Raw genomic sequence first — 20,033 nt, forward strand, 5'->3', positions numbered from 1 at the left:
AGCTCGACTACCCAGAGTGTATCTTGGGACCACAAAACTGCAGTTTCCTCATTAGAAATTATCCATCGAGGTTAATGCATGAATCGACTTCCATAGCCGCAACCTTATAGTTGAGTCAATGGATAAGGGCTGGTATCATGTTTCAACTTCTCGATCTTCTGATTTTGCTTGCTGGGATCACAGCAAGTGGGTAGCAAACCTAGAACTGAGATGATCTTCAATGCAAATGCCGGCACTAGTAAGGCACCATCTTGTTCTTGTCATATCTGGATGATCAAGGAGGGCAAAGTAGCCAACAACATGTTGTCTCCTGAAAGGCAATACACCAAAAATGAAACATCTTGTGTAGACAATCTCCCAGGATATTATTGATTAGGTTTTAGTTGAGCCTTGTCTCAATCGTCAGACTTGTAGAAAAATCATGCTACGCATGTTGAGGTCATTTACAGATTCGGGAGTGGTGGGTTATGGTGGGTTATGGTTACGGAGAACCCCCTAAATTGCATACCTGGGGAAGCTGCAAGGAGGGCTCTGACTGGGAGAGCCCCTGTTATTTAGATCCAATTAGATCTTTAATGCAGGAACTAATCACCTAAGACTGACAGCCTAGACACATGTAGCGTGGATTTGGCGAGATTGCGCGGCCCCACACGTCTGCTTTAGGTTACACGGCTGCACGGGTCGAGATCCTGCCGCGAACCGGACTTTGTATTTTCATTGTTCAATGCCTGCAGTTTCCCCTTATCAGCAGACCTCGTCGGATAGACAATGTTTGCAGACTCCTGCTTGAAACCTAAATATAACGAGTTAAGGGATATGTGTAATGTTTAATGCCCTTCCTACATATGTAGATGTAGCTACTCTGATGAGCTAAAGAGGCTCTAAAAAAGTATCTTAGAAGACTGGTAGTACATACTAAGCTGGTAAGCACTGCTAAATGAAATCATATGACATTTTTTATAGGCGCATAATAGCGTACAAGCCCCTGGTTGTGTGTCCAAGGCTGCACGTCATGCTCTAATCTTGGCACACGCAGCATTTTTACTGCATGTGTTTATATAATTCGAGTTGACTTAGGTATGTAATCGGCACAAGTAATTATATTCGTCATGCCTCAAGTTGGATGAGAGAATCTTGGAAAGAAAGTCTTCTAGACCTGATCAGGTTCAAATATGTACTAGGTGAAGATGCAATAGGGCAAATATTTGGGGCAACCGCAGTAATGGCCCAGACAGGGTCTACGTAAAGTCCTAGGCTTAGTTGGCGGAGATAATTGGCTGGAATTGATCTATAATACTACGCAACACCCGACCAAGATTAGCTCTTTTCTCGAAAAGGAAAGGCACATGGCTTGGTGAAGATTGGAAAGGTTGCCTAATTGCATATTTCTAGGCAAGTTTGTCATGATTAAACTAAATTGGGATTAGTCAAATGGAATTTTAGCCGTTCCTGGCTGCTAAAGTTGGTGTGCTATCGCAAGTCAATCTTGTATTTTGCGATTGCCAATTTCCCCGGGGACGTGGCCTTGCACTTTCCCTGGCCTGTTGGCGCACACAAGTTGGGCAAGAACCTTCTCTTTTCTCCTTCGCGCCAACTGCTCACCTGAGCTTCCATTCCTTTTTCAACCTTTACACGCTCATTATCCAAATCCCATTCTCTTGTCACCTTTTCGCGTACAATCTTCTAATTCCAACAACATCGGTAAGTTTGCGATTTGTTTTATGTTATATAAACCGCGAGAGAAGTCTCAGATAATCAACCCACTTCTACCTCTGTTGGCCCGCTACGTCGCAACGATCTTTTAAGATCCCAATCGGCAAGTGGAAGGTTACGGTTTATGGGACTTGAACCACTTAAAAATCATCTAACGTCTCTACGGATAACATCAGTTACGTGGGAGCTCTGCTAATCTTGTTCTCGTCCTTCTACAGATCATATCGTCACTCTTTAAATACTTTAATACTTCCTACCACGAGCCAAAATGAAGGTCTCTTTCATCACTACCGTCCTTGCCGCCCTCCCGGCCTGGGTTAGTGCGGTCGCCATCACTAACACCAACTTCAACGGCATCGAGGCTGGCAAGCCTTTCGAGGTTACCTGGTCTGATGCTGCTGGCCCCGTTTCTCTCACCTTGAAGGATGGCCCCTCTGACAACCTCAAGACCGTCTCGGAGATCACCTGTAAGTCTTACAAAAACTTGATAGCTCACTCACCGAACCCATTGCTAACGATACACAGCTGGCCAGACTGGAGAGAGTTACACTTGGGTCCCTTCTTCCTCGTTGCCTTCTGGCACCTACGCCCTCGAGATCAATGACGGCACCGAGGTGAACTACAGCCAGCAGTTTGAGATTTCCGGCGGCTCTGCTAGCAGCAGTTCAGTCAGCACCACAGCCTCGCAGACTAGCACGTCCTCGGCTGTCTCGTCGACTGTTACCTCTAGCAGCGCCACCGTCACTAGCAGTGAGACTTCTTCGACTCCTACTAGTTCTAGCACGTCGTCTGGGTCTTCCAGCTTCACTACCAGCACCAGCAGTGGTTCTATCACCTCGTCTAGCACACATGCTAGTTCCAGTAAGTCAAACATAATATGTCCCTATTAGATTTGGTAAGCTAACAAGTTGTAGCTTCTTCCGCTGCCAAGACCTCGTCTGCTACCTCCGAGACAGCCGTGCCCAACACGAATGCCGCTCAGACGGTGGCTCCGTTTGTGGCCCCGATGCTTCTCGCAGTTGGTGCGCTTTTCGTGTAAGCGCATGATATAACTCGCGCTACTCAACAAGAGTAACGTGGTTCTCCCGGTCCGGGGGTTTTCGTTGTACAAATACGCTTTTCGCCTCCCATACAATGCCATATACTGGTAGTTGAGGCTTAATGGAAGGGAACATATGATTTAAGAGCTGTTGCTATTAAAGGGATTTCGACGTATGAAGCGTTTTGGGACTACTTCCGTTGTATACGTATAGTATCCCAGATCAATGTATAATCTTCTCAGCGACAGGTACTCTCCTTCGCATAGTCGTGATAATATCCATCTGCTAGTATTAAATGAAATTCAGATCGTTCAGTTAAACTAAGGTCAAAGACACGTCTGCCAAGGCTATCCTTCTCCACTTACATACCTGATCTAAGACTTCGGTGCGGGATCTCGCATGGCCCAATAGAAGAATAAGCATGCGAGGTAATTATGATGTCTTAAAGTTTATGTTTCAAACTCGGGCGTTACTTCCAACGACGTGAGTATACATTGGTTTTAGGGCAACAGGGACGTCTTTTCGTCCCTTTGTTAATTTCTAGCCCGGTCAACGTCGTAGTCAGCTACTATGTTGTATCTATGATGTACTTTGTATATGGTCGTGGTGCCTAGGTTTATTCTTGTTTGGACTGGAACGTATATCCTTTGTGTGTAATTAGATGGAGACATCAACTGGTATCACATGCTCTTCTTTTCCTAGCATATCTGCCGGGTAACGTAGATCGTAGTACGATTAGCTAGCTCAAGAAGACGACATGTGTACGTTCCAACAAAATATTAATCTTACGATGTATATAAACACACTTCTAGAATGAGTGGGGAGCTAATGTGTGAGACATTCTTATGAAACTGTCTTTAAATTTCTAGGAGAGGATAATTATATAGGTACATGAGCTTCTTCTAGAACAACCCCCCAACTGATTGTTAAACTAGTCCAGTAAGAATAAATGCATTGTTGATATCCGGAATGGGGGTTTTGGCGTACTTATGAGGTCAATATTCTGAATGACTAATAAGAAAAAGGCATGTAACTACATAATCAACTCGCCGTTCCTCGACATGTAAGACCGTCACCAATGCGAACACAAAAGTCTTTGAAAAGCCTCGATAGATAGTAACTATAACTTAACCTAGGCAGTCATTCCTATAAAATCCACGAGCTTAACACATATATACTAATACTAAATTCCTACCCTATCCTGTTTTCAACACGCTTGCAATAGACACCCCGTCGAGAGCGAATGTCTTCTGATGTAAATCCACACTTGGCACATATTAGATCCTATAGTCTGGTAGGTGGCTGGTCATCTAAACCTCAACAACCTTCTCAGTCAACTATTCTGGCCTTGGCGTCGATATAAAATACGCTGGCGTTTCCTAGCATTTAAAACGCGCGAGGTCATGCAACTTCGTTATCCCTACCGCTAACCCCCTTTTCCTTCACTTTTCATTATACCATATTTCGCCCCCTCATTCTCGAAATTTATCGGCCTACAACCCCTACTACCGTAAATAGCCTCTTTAAAAGTCGATCTCGCCACGGAACGACTCGGGGTCGACACCAGGTAAAACTTTCTCGGCAAGATCCCTGCGGCCCATCTGCGTGAAGACGCGGCGCAGAGTGTCGTACAAGTTCGTACTCCGGTTCTGGGTGGTCATTGCGTCGAGCTGAGCGTCGCTGACACCGCCGCCTAAGAGTTCGCGGGCCTTTTCTCGGCCCTCCTTCTCCACCGTCTTGTGCATGCTGAGCGCGGCCAGCAAGTGGCCCGCGGCCTCGGCGTGGCACCCCATGTTGATGCAGCTGACACCGAGGTTGTACCGCGCGCGCACGAAGTTAGGTTTCAGCGTTAAGGCTTTCTCGTACGCCGCGATCGCGTCCTCGCTCTTGCCGCTATTAGCCAGCGTTGCTCCTAGACGGTTCCACAACAAGTGCACCTGGTTTTGCCGGTTAGACGCCCCAAGCTCGGATGACGCCAACGCCGCCGAAAAGCAGTCCACGGCTTTGTCGTACTCTTCAGCACCGTAGAATAGCACGCCTAGACCTACTTGCACATCCGGATCCATGTGCTCGCCGTCTGGGCTGAGCCGTGCGGCCTTGATGAAGAGTTGCGTAACCCGGTCGTGAAGCTGCTGGCGTTCTGTGAAACCTATATCGGCCGCGGAGGAGAGGTCGCCAGGTGAGATGACGGAAGGGTATCTGGTGGATAGCCATCGCTCTAGGGTTCGGTAAGCTATGCTATCATAGCCTTCGTTCGTATAGGAAACCGCTAGGGTCATGAGTGCGGGTGCATTATTCGGGTCGAGGTTCTTGGCTTGCTCTAATGCCCGAATAGCTGCCGTCTCCTTCTCGTTTTGCGCCTGAGCCATACCGAGCTGGACCCACGCATCCACGTGTTTCGGGTCTTTTTGAACAGCAGCCTCAAAAGCTAGAGAGGCTAATGAAAGATTGCCGCCCTCGTCGACGATTCGCATACCCTCCTCAAATGGGTTTGCGGTGTCCTTAAATAGATTCTCCTCTTCGAAGAGATAGTTCTCTATTTCAGGGTCACCCATTAACCTGCTATTGGCACCGGGCATACCCCAGTCTCCAAAGCGATCGGCCCAGTCAGGATCCCCTAACTGCTCAACCCACTCTTCCTCGTTGATAGCTTCCTTAGCGGCGGCCTCCTCTGCTCGGATGCCTCTCCAGATAGACTCGAAGTCTCCAAATTCGTTCGTTTCCGACTCTAGGATCTGCTCGTCTAGCTTGTTGAGCTCGGGCTCAAGGGCGGCGGCCTCATCTTTTTCCTTAACATCCTTCTCCTGTAGCTCGAGTTGCTTGAATTGCTCCTCCCATTGTTGATCGTCTAGTTCTACCACCTTTTCCTTTCCTTTCCCCTTATCTTGAATCGATTCTGGCGAGAACTGTTGCTGTGGCATAGGACGGTACATGGGCATGCCACTCATGCCGTAGCCCATCCCCATATTCATGCCGTTCATCGATCCCATTCCCATCATTGGGTTTTGATACTGCATGGCTGAAGGCATGGGACTCGCTCGAGATGAATTCGCTTGACTTGTCATCTGTTGAAACTTGGCATAATCTTCGGGGCTGAACTGTGTGCCCTGGGGGACCTTGAACGCGGATTCCATCGCTGCCTGTGGGTTCTGCTGGAATTCGTTCGCCCATGCTGGTGAAGTCGAGTTCGCTCGTAGATGAACACCGTGTGCGGGGTGATCTAATCGTATCTGATTCATGCCCTCAAGCGGCATGTCGGGTAGCCGGCCATTCTGCTGCAGAAAGCCGTTCATCATCTATGGATATGTACTATTAGTTTGTGCATTCGTGGTAGGTAGCTATTGATCAGCATTCATACCTCATCTTGTGGACCATGTTGTGCGGCACTACGAAAGCCGCCCATGCCACCCTGAGGAGTTCCATTTCTAATACGATCTCTTTGCAGACTGTTGTCTTCCTGAGTATGTTTTGCAAACTGGCTGAGAGGGTTGCCCGCCGTGGAGCACTCAGGCCCGCCACCGAGGAAAGACATGTCGGAAATCGGAAGTCGGAAGGGGATTTATGTACAATCTGACGGATTGAATTTGCAGATGGAACTATGCGCCGAACTTTTGGGTACTATAGATAGCTCCTTAGTAATGGGCGATAGTAATGGAAGGTTTAGAAGATGTAAACAATGCTGATTACTACAATCAAGTCAATGTCGGGAGGTGTTGGCGGAACTTAGTGCACTACCTTAGGTTAGGGATTTATCATATGAAGTAGGGAAAAAGTATAGATGATCACCTAACCCAGATGATTTAATTTTTTTTTAAAATTGAAGTTTGAAAAGGAAAGAATACCTAATTCACATAGAGATGAAAGATGGGTGAACTTGGGCGAAATGGTTTATCGTAAAACTTTATTACAAAGCCAGTTTGACAACGAGGTGACCTCACTAACGGTAGCGTACCTACCTTATTATGGTACCTAAATGGCCCAAGATGCCGAGGAAAGCCAGAGGCCAGCCACCTGCACCTACAAATACCTACGGCATCCGCCGAGGTCAATGATTTGCCCCACCAAAAGCTTCGTGGTAACCTTCCATTTGACTGTACAATAGCCTAGCGTGATAAGTGGCCCGTGCAAAAAAAAACAGTATACTGCTAACTTCATGAAAAGCTTCATTGAGAGTTGCAAAATACCTACAACATGTTACATTTACAATTTCACATAAAGTAAACAAATATTAGAGAGAGAAGTTTTACATTCATTTTCCTATGAAACCCCGGTTTCGTGCTAACTACCAATATTTGATAGAGGCAATTCTTCTTAAAAGAAGTTGAACTTTGTGTTGTTACATACAATAGCTTTCCATTCAATTGATGAATAGCTGCTAGTAAGGCCTGATCCATGTCGCCTCGAACCTCTCATGATTCATCTGTCATGATACCTTCCTGGTCACATGTCACATAACCCATCGTCCAACCAAGTGCCTTCTGGAATATAAGATAGCCATCAATCCCAAGGCAAAATCATCGCACCTGTTGAAACCCGCCTAGTTGCGCGGGTCTCGGTTTCGGGTAGATCGAGGTCGATCGGTTTTCGGACTGCTCGCGTAGTCAATGCGCAGAGTTCGCTCTCCTAGCTTAAAGTTCAGGAGCTTATCGTATGCCGCTTGTGCGCTCTCAAGGTCCTTGAAATCAGCGTGGGCGAAGCCGCGAGGCCAGCCAGTGTTGCGGTCCACGGCTACGCGCACATTAACAACATTTTCCAGATCCCGGAAGATGTTGTTCAGATCGGCATCGGACGTTTCGTATGGGATGTTACCGATGTATAGCGACGACGTCGGTTGTTCCGGAATCTTTGTTGTAGTTCGCGGACCAGAAGGCGATGTTCTGGGCTGAACAAAGAGGCGACGACCCTGCCAAAACGAGTTGTCTGCTTCCTCAATGGCGCGGCTTGCTGACTCCGAGTTTGAGAAGGTAATGAAACCGTAGCTAAAACCCTATTAACACACACAATCGATAATCGGAGGGTAAGAACTGTATAAATCAATGCATCCACGTACCCTTTACTGGCGCCTGAGGGGTCACGGCCTATGCGGATATCTACGATATCTCCATACTTATCAAACGCCTCCTTAACAAGATCATCAGTAGCCTCGTAGGGAAGGTTCCTGACGAAGATCTTATTGGAAAGGTCCTCTGGATCCTGGTTGGCCGTAGACCCGGTCTGTCCAGCAGATTCGATAGCCTCTTCTACAGCAGCCCGCTCACTCTCATCTTGGGCCACCCGCGATGTCTGGGAGAAATAACGAGCTAGAGGCATGAGAGTAGCCGGCTGCGCATTCGCCTTGCAGATCTGCATGGCAAAAGAAGCAATCTGCTGGCGCGGGGCAGCGACGGCAAAGGTTGAAGAGCATGCTGCTCTAGCAGCTGCGCGTCGAAGAGAATGCCTATTAAATCAAACAGTTAGCTCTAATTGATCTCTTGTTTCTAATAAAAAAGGGCCAGGTTCATACATTTTAGAAATAGAATTCTTTGAAACAAAGAAATACCCCTCTGAACAATTTAGATGTGAAGTTATAAGATGTAAGGGAATATTTCAACTTGTAAGTTACCCTCTAAAAGAACTTTTGAATTGTTGAAGAAAAAAAATTTCGCTCCACTAAGGGAATGCCCACATAGTGTGTGTACCTTATCTGCTTATCCGAATCCACATAACTTTTAGAGCACGCCACTACAATTGAATGCCTTAGTCAGGTACCCTAGTACCCAAATAATCTTCTTTAATCAAGTACCTAGGTACCTAGGTACTGAAAGTATTGATAGTTATATCCAAATATTTCAACTTGAAGCTGAATATTAATGCAAGCGATCCGATTCAATCTTGCATGTATAATCGAATCCACCTACTTGTAATATTCATTCTATTACAAGTCGACTTTCTTAAGCGTGGGTCGCCTTAGGCTATCATAACAAAGGCAAGCCTGTTCTAGAAACACGAGTTATAAGCTGCCAGTTATTATACCATCAAACTCATTTCAAGACCGATATAAAATCTTAGACATGAGGCTTTATCATATCTTCGCCGTCTGAACTACGGTCTATTTGACCCGTGTTGCTTGGGTAGGTTGATCCCAGTTTCAAAGGATCGTTACACGCCATTCTAACTCCCACCACAACCCCAAAGCCTTTTTTTTAGCCTCTCCTACTATTTCCCTCCATTCCCAACCCAAATATATCCTCATAGCTACCTATTCACCAATCGTGAATTTAAACACCTTAAATCCGTAACATAAAATTAGCCGAGCAACAGAACGGCGGGTATATGTGTATATACACTCCAATAGGCTCAACGTGAGCAACGGTGAAACCGTGAATGATATCTCGAAGGCCGGCACTCGAGTAAGCACCGGCTAATCGTCGATATCTGCAGCCGGGTCGTCCGTCCGCTGCTTGAAAATAAAATTCCGCACTTTTCCCCCTTTTCTATAGGTGGAAAGCAGAGTATCCCTCAAGGCTAGCAATTTAAGGGTCAAGGTGATTAGATAAGGAATGACTAGCATCAATCCACACCTTGATATCATCGGCGAGTCTGAAGGGATCCAATAGCCACCCGCCTCAGTTCCACCAACGCCAAAATAGCAAAACTAGGCAGTATCCTTATTCCGATATGATATCCTCTGTATCAAGTTCATCCGCGCCTTAAGTTCCGAGGTGCTCATCGGCGGGGAATAGCCGTTTGCTTATACGGGGTATCGATGAAAAGCGCTGCAAGTCTAGTTTTGATAGCTGCCGCTCCCCAATATGATATGTTTACAATAACAAAAGGAAATATGAATGATAGTAGTTACGGCTATTGGAACCGACCTTGGCGAGGATCTTGGTGGTGAGAATCTTGGCGATATCCATTAGGTGGCCTTTGCGAATCATATTGGACACCTGTCATGGAATCTGGATTGTTAGGAATGTTGTTGCTCAAGGCTCGTAAGGGTGGTAGCTCCGGGCGGGGGGCTCTGCCGTACAGGTCCTGACCGTAGGGATCTGCAGACGGCTGTGAGGGCATTGCAGTATTTGGCGGGCCTTGGCCTGGTGGTATTGGAATACTTCCTCGAAGCTGCGCGTTCTCCATGCGCAACCTATCAATTTCACGGCGTAACATTTCCGCTTCTTGCATAGCGGTTTGGCAATGATTTGTAATACTCTTAAGAGCCTCGCCCTGTTTCTGATGCTCGGCAATAGCTAAATAATAGTTAGCATGTGCATCAATTCTTAATTGTATAGCGGCATACCTTTCGTTAGAATCTCCCACTTGGATGCTTTCGACCCTCGTTCCTGTGGCATCAAATCGCGAAGTTGATCAAACAATTCCTTCATCTCTGTTCTCCGCTTCCGTTCCGCTAGCTTGTGACTTTCCCGAAGCTCAGGTGTTCGACTATACGGTTGATTGCCACTGTGCGGGCTAGACTCTTCACTATGAAGATCTGAGAGTTGCTTGTGTTGAAGCGTGTGGTGGTGAATAGTTTGGAAATCCGGGGCTATACCATCGTCCAGGCGGCGCTGCCCAGGTGGTAACCGTGACTCGGTCGTAAATTGGCTACTCGCAATCGATTCCGAAATACTACTCCTCCTGGAATCGAAAAATGTATGGTTACCAACCGTAGAGGGCATGCGCTGAATCTCCTCCTCAGGAAATGCCCAAGCTTGGCCTTTCGTTGGTTCCGCTGCCCTAGCAATCGTGCTTGTGGCAGGACCAGTGATAGCCGGTGCGGTTTTAGTTGTTTTTAGATGTTGATCGTTAGGTGTGCGTTCGACATTGGGCTGGTATCCATTAGATATCCTGTGCACCGCGAGATGCTCCATTCCCGCGCGGGAGTTGCGTTGCTGCACCATACTTCCATGAAACGAAGTCGTAGAGTGATTCTGACTCGCGTAAGGAGAACCACCCAATCTCAAATCGCCGAACCCCTGGTTAATTCTGCTATCAACACTTTCCCGTCGTGAATCCGGCCCGACACTTGCTGCACCTAAAGACATGCTACCGGGTATAGAATCGAAAGACTGCGGCCGATCAAAGCGCCCACTACCTGGTGTCGTCGGCGACACCATCGACGCCACGCTCATGTTACTCGCGGGAGTTATTATTGGCTGTGGGACTAGGTTCGTGGTGGTCGGAGAAGGAGTCTTGTCATGGACGGAGTGATATACATTGATACCTATGCCCGAGACCACAGAAGTATCTATAGGGACCCTAGTAATTAGCAATGCTGATACTCAACTTTCAGCTCGAGGTATAGTATAGTAATTACATACGCTTGCTAGACGCATCTGTGCTTGAATAATAGGCTGAGTCGCGATTATCCTCGGGGGCATTCAATACTGTAGCCAACCCGGCTGGGATTTTCTGCGACACAGGTCGAGACTGATCTGCCGCCATGCTCGCGAAGTTCGAATTGGATATCTATGAAGGGAGAGAAGAAGGTAAAACAACTGTCGAGGGGCTAAGTGGGTAGGTTTAATGGGATGTTTAGTAAGTGGTGATCATTAGGGCCACCTAATGAGGACGCAAAGACGTGCGGGTGCGACGTCGCGGTATAAGTTGGAATTTTAGACTAAAGTCGCCCGAACTAAATTAACAGACGGACGGATAGACTTGGGACGCGGCAGCGCTCGACATCGGTTTACATTGGTGAACGGGGTCTGATCAGCATTGACGCTAAATAACCAATCGTAATTAAGCGCAACTAGTCCGATAAAAGCTCGAGCTCGAGCTTGTGACTTGATGCTTGATGCTTTGATGAGAAAGAGAAGAGAAGAAAAAGCAGAGAGCGGAAGTCGGAAAGCGGGAAAGAAACTAGCTAGTAGAAGTAGTAGTAGTAGTAGTAGTAGTTAATGGTAGTTAAAAGAAGTAAAATATAGTAGCGAGTAGTAGTAACAAGTAATGATAAGTAAAGCCGACAGGGAACTATGTAGAACGACAGGTCAGGAAGCGTCAGGAACGTGTCGTTGGTCCCGGCACGCGAATACAGCACTACCACAAAATGACGATGCGCATCAGAAACGACTATTGGGCGTTTAAACTTAAGGGTTGGGAAGAATATAGTTAGTAAAAAAGAGGTAAAGAGGAGATTTTGACAAGTTATGGATGAATATGTCCCAAGAGTAAAGAGAGGATAAAGAACCCCCCCAGCTCGAGTAGAGTAGTTCCCGTCAGCACAAGGGCTCTTGTACATACAAAGTGTACATACAAAGAAAGATAATGTACGTATCTTTCAATTGTACCTATGTACCTAGGTAGTGCCGTGTAACGGGGGGTAGTTCCCTCTTGAAGGAGGAGGGACGGGGACGGGGGAAGCGCTTTCTCAGAGAATTGAAAGCCCAAATGAAAATGGAGGATGGGAAAAAAAAAGAGGATCCCCCCCTTGCTGGGATCGAAGGAGGGAGGCCCTGCGCGTGTTGTGCTGTGGAGGAACTGCAAGAGAGAAATGGCAGGTCAAAAAAAAGAGCCGAGAGGATGGCCATTCCTATGTATTTCCTAATGCATACTTAGCACGCTACCTCCATGTAAGTTGTCTACACATATGTATATAGTGTATGTATGTAAGCGTGTACTATAAATGTAAGAGGTATGAGATAGGTACATATATAGATACCTACCCTATGCAGATACATCTCAAGTCTCGAGATGTAGGGTCAACTTGCATATAAGAAGCAGCACGAGCAAAGCCACACACATCAATGTACGTTATAGATAGTATATCCAAATATCTGACAGATGTATGAACTTGCATGTACCAGACGGATGTATGTACGCTTAGTGTAGCGTGGTATGTAGGAAGGTTTGTCCATGGCGTTTAGACGATGAGACGATGCAGCTGGGCCCCTCTGGCTAAGGATTTGTCGCATGGCTATTTCCAGGAATATTGCTAGCGAAGGATACCCCGACCGAGAGTATAGGGTACATGCTGTGCTATAGATTCTACGCTAGCGTGTCACTAATGCGCCGCCCGTCGTTTCTTTTTCCTCGTGGCTAGCCATGTACCGGGAACACGTGAGGGAAGTTGAGCAGGGATTGCCTATGCACATGTGCATGGATGGTGGAGTACGACATGGGAGCGCCCCGTGGCCGCAGTCGAAAGTGACTAAAGTTAACTATACACTTACCTATGTAGATACTATTGTACTATATACGCCATCCCATATGGCATCCACACCAATGCAGACGTAGCGGAATACCTATATGTATAGGCTAGGTACATGATGCAACACGTTTATACTATGTAGAGGTACCAACAGATATGTACGCTTGCGGCTTCCGCATACAAGATGTACTATGCAGCATATATGTACCTCAATCAACACGCAGAGGGAGCAGAGTAATGTTAGGTTAGGTACTCAAACGTGTAGCGTATAGTGTACTACCTCCTAACCCCAACTAAAATCGACGAAGAAAGGTTCCGGATTAGGTAGGCCTTATATAATGCTACGATCAACTTTGGATAGGATCGAGCGGCAGCAAAAGTTGCAAAAGTCCAGTTCTGGGCACGAACCGCAAATAGAGAGAATCTTATTCTATGACGCTATCTTTTTTTTCCTTCTTTCTTTTTTTGGAGTTAAGTCAGAAAGTTCAATTCTTTTTTTTTTTTTTTGACACGCAAGGGGGGTTTGAAAACTCGGTTCTAGGTATGTTAGGTACCTATATATTATATACTGCCCCCGTCATAAGATACGAAGCAACATGGTTTCAACAAATCGAGGCGTTTTAACAAAGCTTGGTTCTGTCGCCCGAGTCCAGGGAACTGGTGGTCTGTTTTTGGCCTGTGCGGTTGAGCTCAGGCAATCGGAGCGACCCTGAAAGGCATTAAGAGAGGAGTTCCAGGTCAACTCCCTGTTTAAAGCACGGATTGTTAAATGGCTCGTGCTAGAGCCGATTGTAGTCAAATACCGGATAACGGCCTTGTTGGTAAATAATATAACATGGATTGCGATGTCGTACACGGGAGGCTTTTTGTTAGGGTTCCCATACAAAGCATATAAAGCATATCCGTACAAAAGGCTTTAAAAGAAAGGCATGGGTATCACAATCCAAAAACGTCAAGTAGTAAGGACTAAGAACAATATTTTTTATACTTACTTACTCGCCATATCGTACTAAAGCAGGCATTTATGAGTCAAAGTACACAATAACCTTTATTCGACTATTTCCCAACAGTTTATATTAAAGCCGATGATATCCTAAATATGTAAAGCAGAGCGAACTGTTTTGTACGTGGCAAATATCTCAAAGACCGGTAAGACTCTAGTTATACTATTTGCTACTGCTACCACGACTATAGAAACCAGGAACTACTATACGAAGTATGTATAGTGGTATTATGTAGGTATGTAGAATTGAGATCATAGATTAGCCTAGGATGCGAAGCACCATGGAAGGGTACGTTACTGTCGGTGTCCCTGAAAAGGAGTAAGTCCCGAAATGCAGCTAACACCTACACCTAAAGATTTATATATGTGGCTGCTTAACTATGTAGTGTATGCGCTGTTGAACTCGGTAGGATCCGCCGCAGTAGGTTTATATGACGATGTATGGTTTATAACTGGATCTTTCTTACGATACGATACCTTGCCTGCTTGGCTGGTTACGATCCTCCCGCCGCCACGTGAGGGCGTATCGACAAATGCCCAAATCAGCAGCTTGGCTTGGCCAAAGGCTAAGCCCAATACTGCGAGTGTTATGCAATGGATCCTATCGATTATGCGGGGTGCGTTCCCAGCGGATAGCTTTCCGACGGACCTGTCAAGATTTTATGGTTGATCGTCTAAGTCGCGGGGGCCGCTCTACATACCTATGTATACATAACATGGCATTCCATACCTATACCTAGTAGTACATAGAGATCTCCGTGCCGCTGTCCTCGCGCCGTACCTCTATACTTGAGATCTAACTTATGCTACTAGACCTACATAGGTATCTGGCTATGTACAAACCTAGCTTTTCCGCCGTTTTGACTATTGACTATCCTTATCATCGCGTAGAACAGACGGGCTAGTTCCAGTCAACATACGATGACAAAAATGCCTAACAGCACAATTCCAAAAATTGGTGGCGGCATCCTACATAACTCTAACAATGTGTAACTTGTTTGCTAGAAGGTTGCGCTTCGTCTCAAAGGGATGTATCCAAGCGTAAAGATGCTAGACGCATCAACTTCATATGTGCAAAAGGCTTAAATCTTAAATCTGATGTCTCGGGTATACCAGCGCTTCCTTCTCATCTAATCTAAGGAGCCGGGCCGACGTTTAACTTGGGTAGGTACTTAGTTAGGCGTTTATTTATCATCTTCGGCTATAGTGTATGACCTATAGCCTCGAGGACCTTTTCGTTGAACCGCGTCATCCATCTTGCGTACCTATAGACGGAAAAGCTCAAGTCAATCTGAGTCAGATCAACATAATGAGAATGAGAGGTCTTCGTCGATAAACGTAATTCTCGCACATCTTTGACAAATCATAGGGGGTCATATACAGGATATGTGTTACACCCCGTCTCCTCATATCCGAAATATAGTGCTATAGTCATCATCGTCTACCGAAGTTGAGGAGATAACGGTAATGGCCTTTATTACCTTTTATGGACGTCTTGCATCTTACTTACATCTTTGGGACTAGGAGACCTATGGACGGGCTTGGCCAAGGATGCGCAACACGCGTCGCACACAAACATACGGAGAGGACACACGCAATTTGACTTGCCGCTTGTTATTAGGCCGGTGTGATGATATTTATCATAACTCACTTTCCGGTGTGCTGCGAGGGTTTTATTGTTATTATTTTGGGGGGGAGTAATATAGAATTTTAGTAAACAGACACAGTATCCGGGTCACCACTAGGAAGGGCATGAGGTATGCCTGTCTCATATGTAGAATATCCGCGCCGCATACAAAAGTTTGGGTGAGATGTTACCAACCTTACCCAGAGCTTTTTTACAGTTGACGAATTGGATCTTTAGAAACTCGTACGACTCGAGACAGCTTCGTACGTGTGATGTATACATAGGGGGGCGGAGGGCTTTACTAAGACATTTTTCTCCGCTTTATACAGTATAATGCATGTTTAATGCAGTGTACAAGTTAAGTATCATCTACACATAGGTGTATAGATTCGAACTAAGGTCCTTATGTACCTAATGCCTAATGTACGTAGGCAAATGCCCACGTGGTTGATGGCGTTCCACATTGTCCAAGTCATTTGCAATCCTATCATCTCCTCGCTCTCCGATCTCTCTAGCCGTAAGATTGAACCCTCTACGATAGAAACACGGCAAAGATGGTCTTCAATCACGATATATGTAAAGTTGCGTTTCAATGTTTAAAATAGAGACGGGGAACATAATCTGGGGGCGGACGGCACTTCAAACATAAACTGGCCTATGTGATAGCCTACAGGACGTGCCGTCAACGTTGGACCAGTCAGAATTTTTCATGTAGGTATGAAGATTCGGTACCAATTATAAGTAGGTCAAGGTTCTTGTGTGTCTGCAAGGCGGATAACGGTGATCGTGGTTACCACCTTACCACCCCTCCTAAAATTTCTCTCATGATGACCCCCTTCAGGCTCGCAGACTTGCAGGAAACTGGCAGGCTTCCCCATCCCTTGCCCCCCAAACTTCGTGCGAGTGTGGACGCGGCATGCGGCATGCCACGTTCCTCATACACTTAAAAGGAATTTTCCTTTAGCTAGCGTCTCCGCCATCCTGGATTCCCTGCCTAGTGCCAAGGGTTGCCAGGTATCGTCCGCTAGTAGTAAGGCTAGGAATTACCAGGGTTCTTCGGTGGTTCTCATCATTTCGGGAGTAAGATCCAAGTCCTGGCTCGGCCGTTCCCCGTCCTTTTTTGACCGAGCCATTATTCGATTAGCACCCAGATCTGATATTAAAAGACAAGCCTCATGCTGGCCCGTGGTTCAAGTCCCTTACCAAGTCCTTTTCAATCCCTTGTCCTGCTAAATTCATACGTACATAGTAACAAGCTGCTGGGCTAGGCTGGGCTGCTGGATTACTATAGTACTGCTGTGCCTCCTTACTCCTATGACGGACCTATGTAGGTAAGTAGGTACCCGAGCGATTAGGTCCTCTCGGTCAATCACATACCTAAGAGCGTACCTATGTAGTGTACCAGCATCTACTGCTTACAGAATCTGCCTCGTGCTACACGTGTACTTGCTACTACCTACGTACGGTATCTACGTACGTACAAAGCCATATGCACTCCACGCGCTACACCTATAGGCAGGCTATTAACCCCTTTCTGCTTACTATACGTGTAAGTATGCCAAGAAGATTTTACAGGATATTGTCAATTACTCAAGAGTCAGCAGTATTCACGAACATGATATGCCATAACTACCGAGACCTTGAACCGATTATCTGCAATGCACGTATGTTGAGTAAGTATGCAACGCTCATAAAGGAGGAGGGTTCCGTTAGTACTACGCAGTATCAACTATTTACATAATATACCTTCAAGTAAATTCACCTTTTTAAGATGGTGACATCCAGCGGCTCCATATCTACCCGGGCTACCCAGTAGGTAAAGGATAAATAGCACATCCAACCAACAAGATTTCCTTGTTGATGTGACGGATTTCTGTAGCGTCAGAATGAGACGGCCATACGAAACCTAACTATCTAATGCTATTTCTGTAATACCTTATTTTTCACTTCGGCATGTCTAGCCGTTCGCGCAAAAACTACGAACTGTCCGCCGAACCAACAAACTATCGAATACGGGAAAAAAAAGTATGCGTTATCTGTTAAACTCCCCTGCCTCTTTAATTGCGGATTTTACTTTTGACAGTTGTAATTTGATCAGCAGACGGGGCAGATCTAGATGGGCAGATGTAACCTTTACCCGGGCAGTTCCCTCTTAACTATGTACGTGATTCATTCTTCGCACGAGACTGGTATATAATAGATGGTCATTATGCATGCGCCGACCTTGTGGGGTTTAGAGAGATCCAGCCTTACAGATGAAGATACACACAGTGCTCGGAAACATCTTGACGGAATTAAACCGTGCGACAGGAAATAAGATACTACATTAGAAGATAGTATAAGATAGTCGGGCGTCCATGAAGTCAGCCACATCTTTAATTATTACTACATAATACGATATTAACGCTTTGGCCCTTCAATAGCCTCGTTATCCCTCGCTATCAATCACATGGGGTTCACCGCATACCTTACCTCCTATACAAACGGCATCACATAGGTTAATACACTAATAGTAGGTTAACGGAATCCTAAACTCAATTCGTCCTTTACGAACAGGCTTCAAAAATAGCTACGCTTCTCTGACCGTTAACAGTTAGACGCCGCCCGCGGAAGGTCCCCTGAAGGAGCATCCACCCTCGCCTAATCCGAGCCGATTCCTTTCGGTGTCACCATTCCATCAAGGCGGATCATAACTAACAAACTACCTTTTTCTTACCTTAACCCAGCTCTCAGTTTTTTGGTCTTCATGTTTCACGTGAATATCAAACATCAAGGGATCCAAAATTGTAGATGTTCAGCTCTTCGGTGATATCCTTCGAATAGTATGATCTCGGTCTGTGAGATATCGCCGAAGGAATGCCCACAGATCGGCGCGCCACTCCCGTCGGAGGCTATCCCGTTTGTGACGCCAGCCTAGAGGTTCGACGTACGTGCGTATGGGAAGAAAGCCAGCCTCTGAATGGTCAGCCTATGCGCCCGAGACCATGGTTAGTAATACCATATCTGCGGGTGAGCTTGATCCTTCGAATAAACTACACACGTAAATGGGGGCTTATGGGCATTCTGCGAGCTTAATGGTTTAAATCCTAACTCGGCCGAACCCGTCCTGGCGTCAGCTTCGTCCCTGTTCACCTACCTAGTATACGGGCTCACCGGATACCAAAATAAATTTAACAACGACTACTTACCTCATAGCAAGGCTTCTCAAAGGTTCGTTCACACGTGTGACTGGGATCTATTAAACTTTCTCTAATGGCTTGGAGGCTCAAAACCAGTATCAGAGAAACATGGCTTAAGAGGCCTCTAAATTATCTTCTAGGGAATAATCATTCCGCTACACAACACACAACATATTCATTCTAAGATCGATCACATAGTAAGTGTTACCTATCAATAGTCAGCGCCAGGGGCTCCCGATTAGTGTGAATCGCAGGCTTTCATTACACAGCTAGGCCAATAGTTTCGATGTCAGCGTGCACTAGCACCATCCCGTCTCGCTAAACGTATGACCCTAGAAGAACAAGGACCTTCAGGACACGTTGAGATACTTTTGTTGCTCATACTAGCTACCTCCTAGCTATGCCGATGAGAATTCTAGGTTAGATTAGATTAAGAGGTACGTATGAGTTTATTGAGCAATATGGAACTACCTACCTAAGGTATTGTTATCGACCCCAATCCTGGTGTCTCAGTCCTCCCGTAGCACTGAGAGGCGGTGCGTAACACGAGCCCGCCTCACGGGGAAGATGCTGGCGAGACCGTCTACCTATCGCATGCGCTCTCCCCAATTTGTCTCTCTAATAGGACATATTCCCCTTTCCAACGATCGGGGTAACATGTAAGACGTCGACTTGGAGACACGGCATAATCTGTACGCAGTATACCACGTTTCTAGATTCCGAGAGAGGTAGCGCGATCTGATGCGATAACCCGAAGTATCACACGTTGAGACCCGTCTGTCTCGGGCGCGGATGTCACGCTCTGGAAATAAAAGCTTGTCGGTTTGCTTAAGCACTGCCGCTTTCCGTCTGAAGCGGTCTCCCGTTACCGCTTGACGGCCGAATCTAGATCTTGAATAGGCAGGATTTCGCGACCGAGTAGACATAGACATATCCGAGCTTGCTCGGCGCTGAATGTTTGGGGCTAAATCTAGCACGAGAAAGGGTTTCTTTTTTTTACTTGGTATACTATACTTGCCAGTTAGTGGAATATCATATTCTGGCATCCCTCGCGTAGCATAGCTCATGTCTCATATTAGCACACTTCCTTTAGAGAGCCAATCCCCTAAAAGAGTTGCTCTCTACCTAGTTACTGAAACACATGCGCCTTACTAGAATCATGACACTTTTTCGTAGTACCAGTGCCGTGGCTCTCGGGACGAATCTGGTGTAACGGTTTCAGGGGTCGATGGCGCTTTTGCAACATATCCGAGAAACCCACAAAGTGTTACCAACTGTGTGATTGGTGATAGCTGTGCATCTGCAGCTAGCCTCGTGTCCGCCACAGCGGTCAGGTCACTCAGAA

The 20,033-nt window shown here is 46.2% G+C and overlaps 3 protein-coding genes across 3 annotated transcripts; 1 reads left to right on the plus strand and 2 right to left on the minus strand.

Moving 5' to 3' along the window:
* Window positions 1-1,981: 1,981 nt before the first annotated feature.
* Window positions 1,982-2,752, plus strand: GL218_07165 (putative extracellular matrix protein; the record flags this gene model as incomplete). The annotated part of the gene is made up of 3 exons (XM_033583910.1): window positions 1,982-2,180; window positions 2,239-2,574; window positions 2,628-2,752. 3 exons carry the CDS (start codon window positions 1,982-1,984, stop codon window positions 2,750-2,752), a joined length of 660 nt encoding a protein of 219 aa, XP_033433210.1.
* A 1,524-nt stretch (window positions 2,753-4,276) lies between these two features.
* GL218_07166 (Peroxisomal targeting signal receptor) lies at window positions 4,277-6,285 on the minus strand (the record flags this gene model as incomplete). The annotated part of the gene is made up of 2 exons (XM_033583911.1): window positions 4,277-6,049; window positions 6,112-6,285. 2 exons carry the CDS (start codon window positions 6,283-6,285, stop codon window positions 4,277-4,279), a joined length of 1,947 nt encoding a protein of 648 aa, XP_033433207.1.
* A 1,005-nt stretch (window positions 6,286-7,290) lies between these two features.
* GL218_07167 (28 kDa ribonucleoprotein, chloroplastic) lies at window positions 7,291-11,174 on the minus strand (the record flags this gene model as incomplete). Its single annotated transcript, XM_033583912.1, has 5 exons — window positions 7,291-7,732; window positions 7,804-8,170; window positions 9,608-9,979; window positions 10,030-10,977; window positions 11,051-11,174. 5 exons carry the CDS (start codon window positions 11,172-11,174, stop codon window positions 7,291-7,293), a joined length of 2,253 nt encoding a protein of 750 aa, XP_033433208.1.
* Between the last annotated feature and the right edge of the window lie 8,859 nt (window positions 11,175-20,033).

The sequence above is a fragment of the Daldinia childiae genome (assembly GCF_008694065.1).
Source record: "Daldinia childiae strain JS-1345 chromosome Unknown Scaffold8, whole genome shotgun sequence".
Lineage (NCBI taxonomy): Eukaryota > Fungi > Ascomycota > Sordariomycetes > Xylariales > Hypoxylaceae > Daldinia > Daldinia childiae.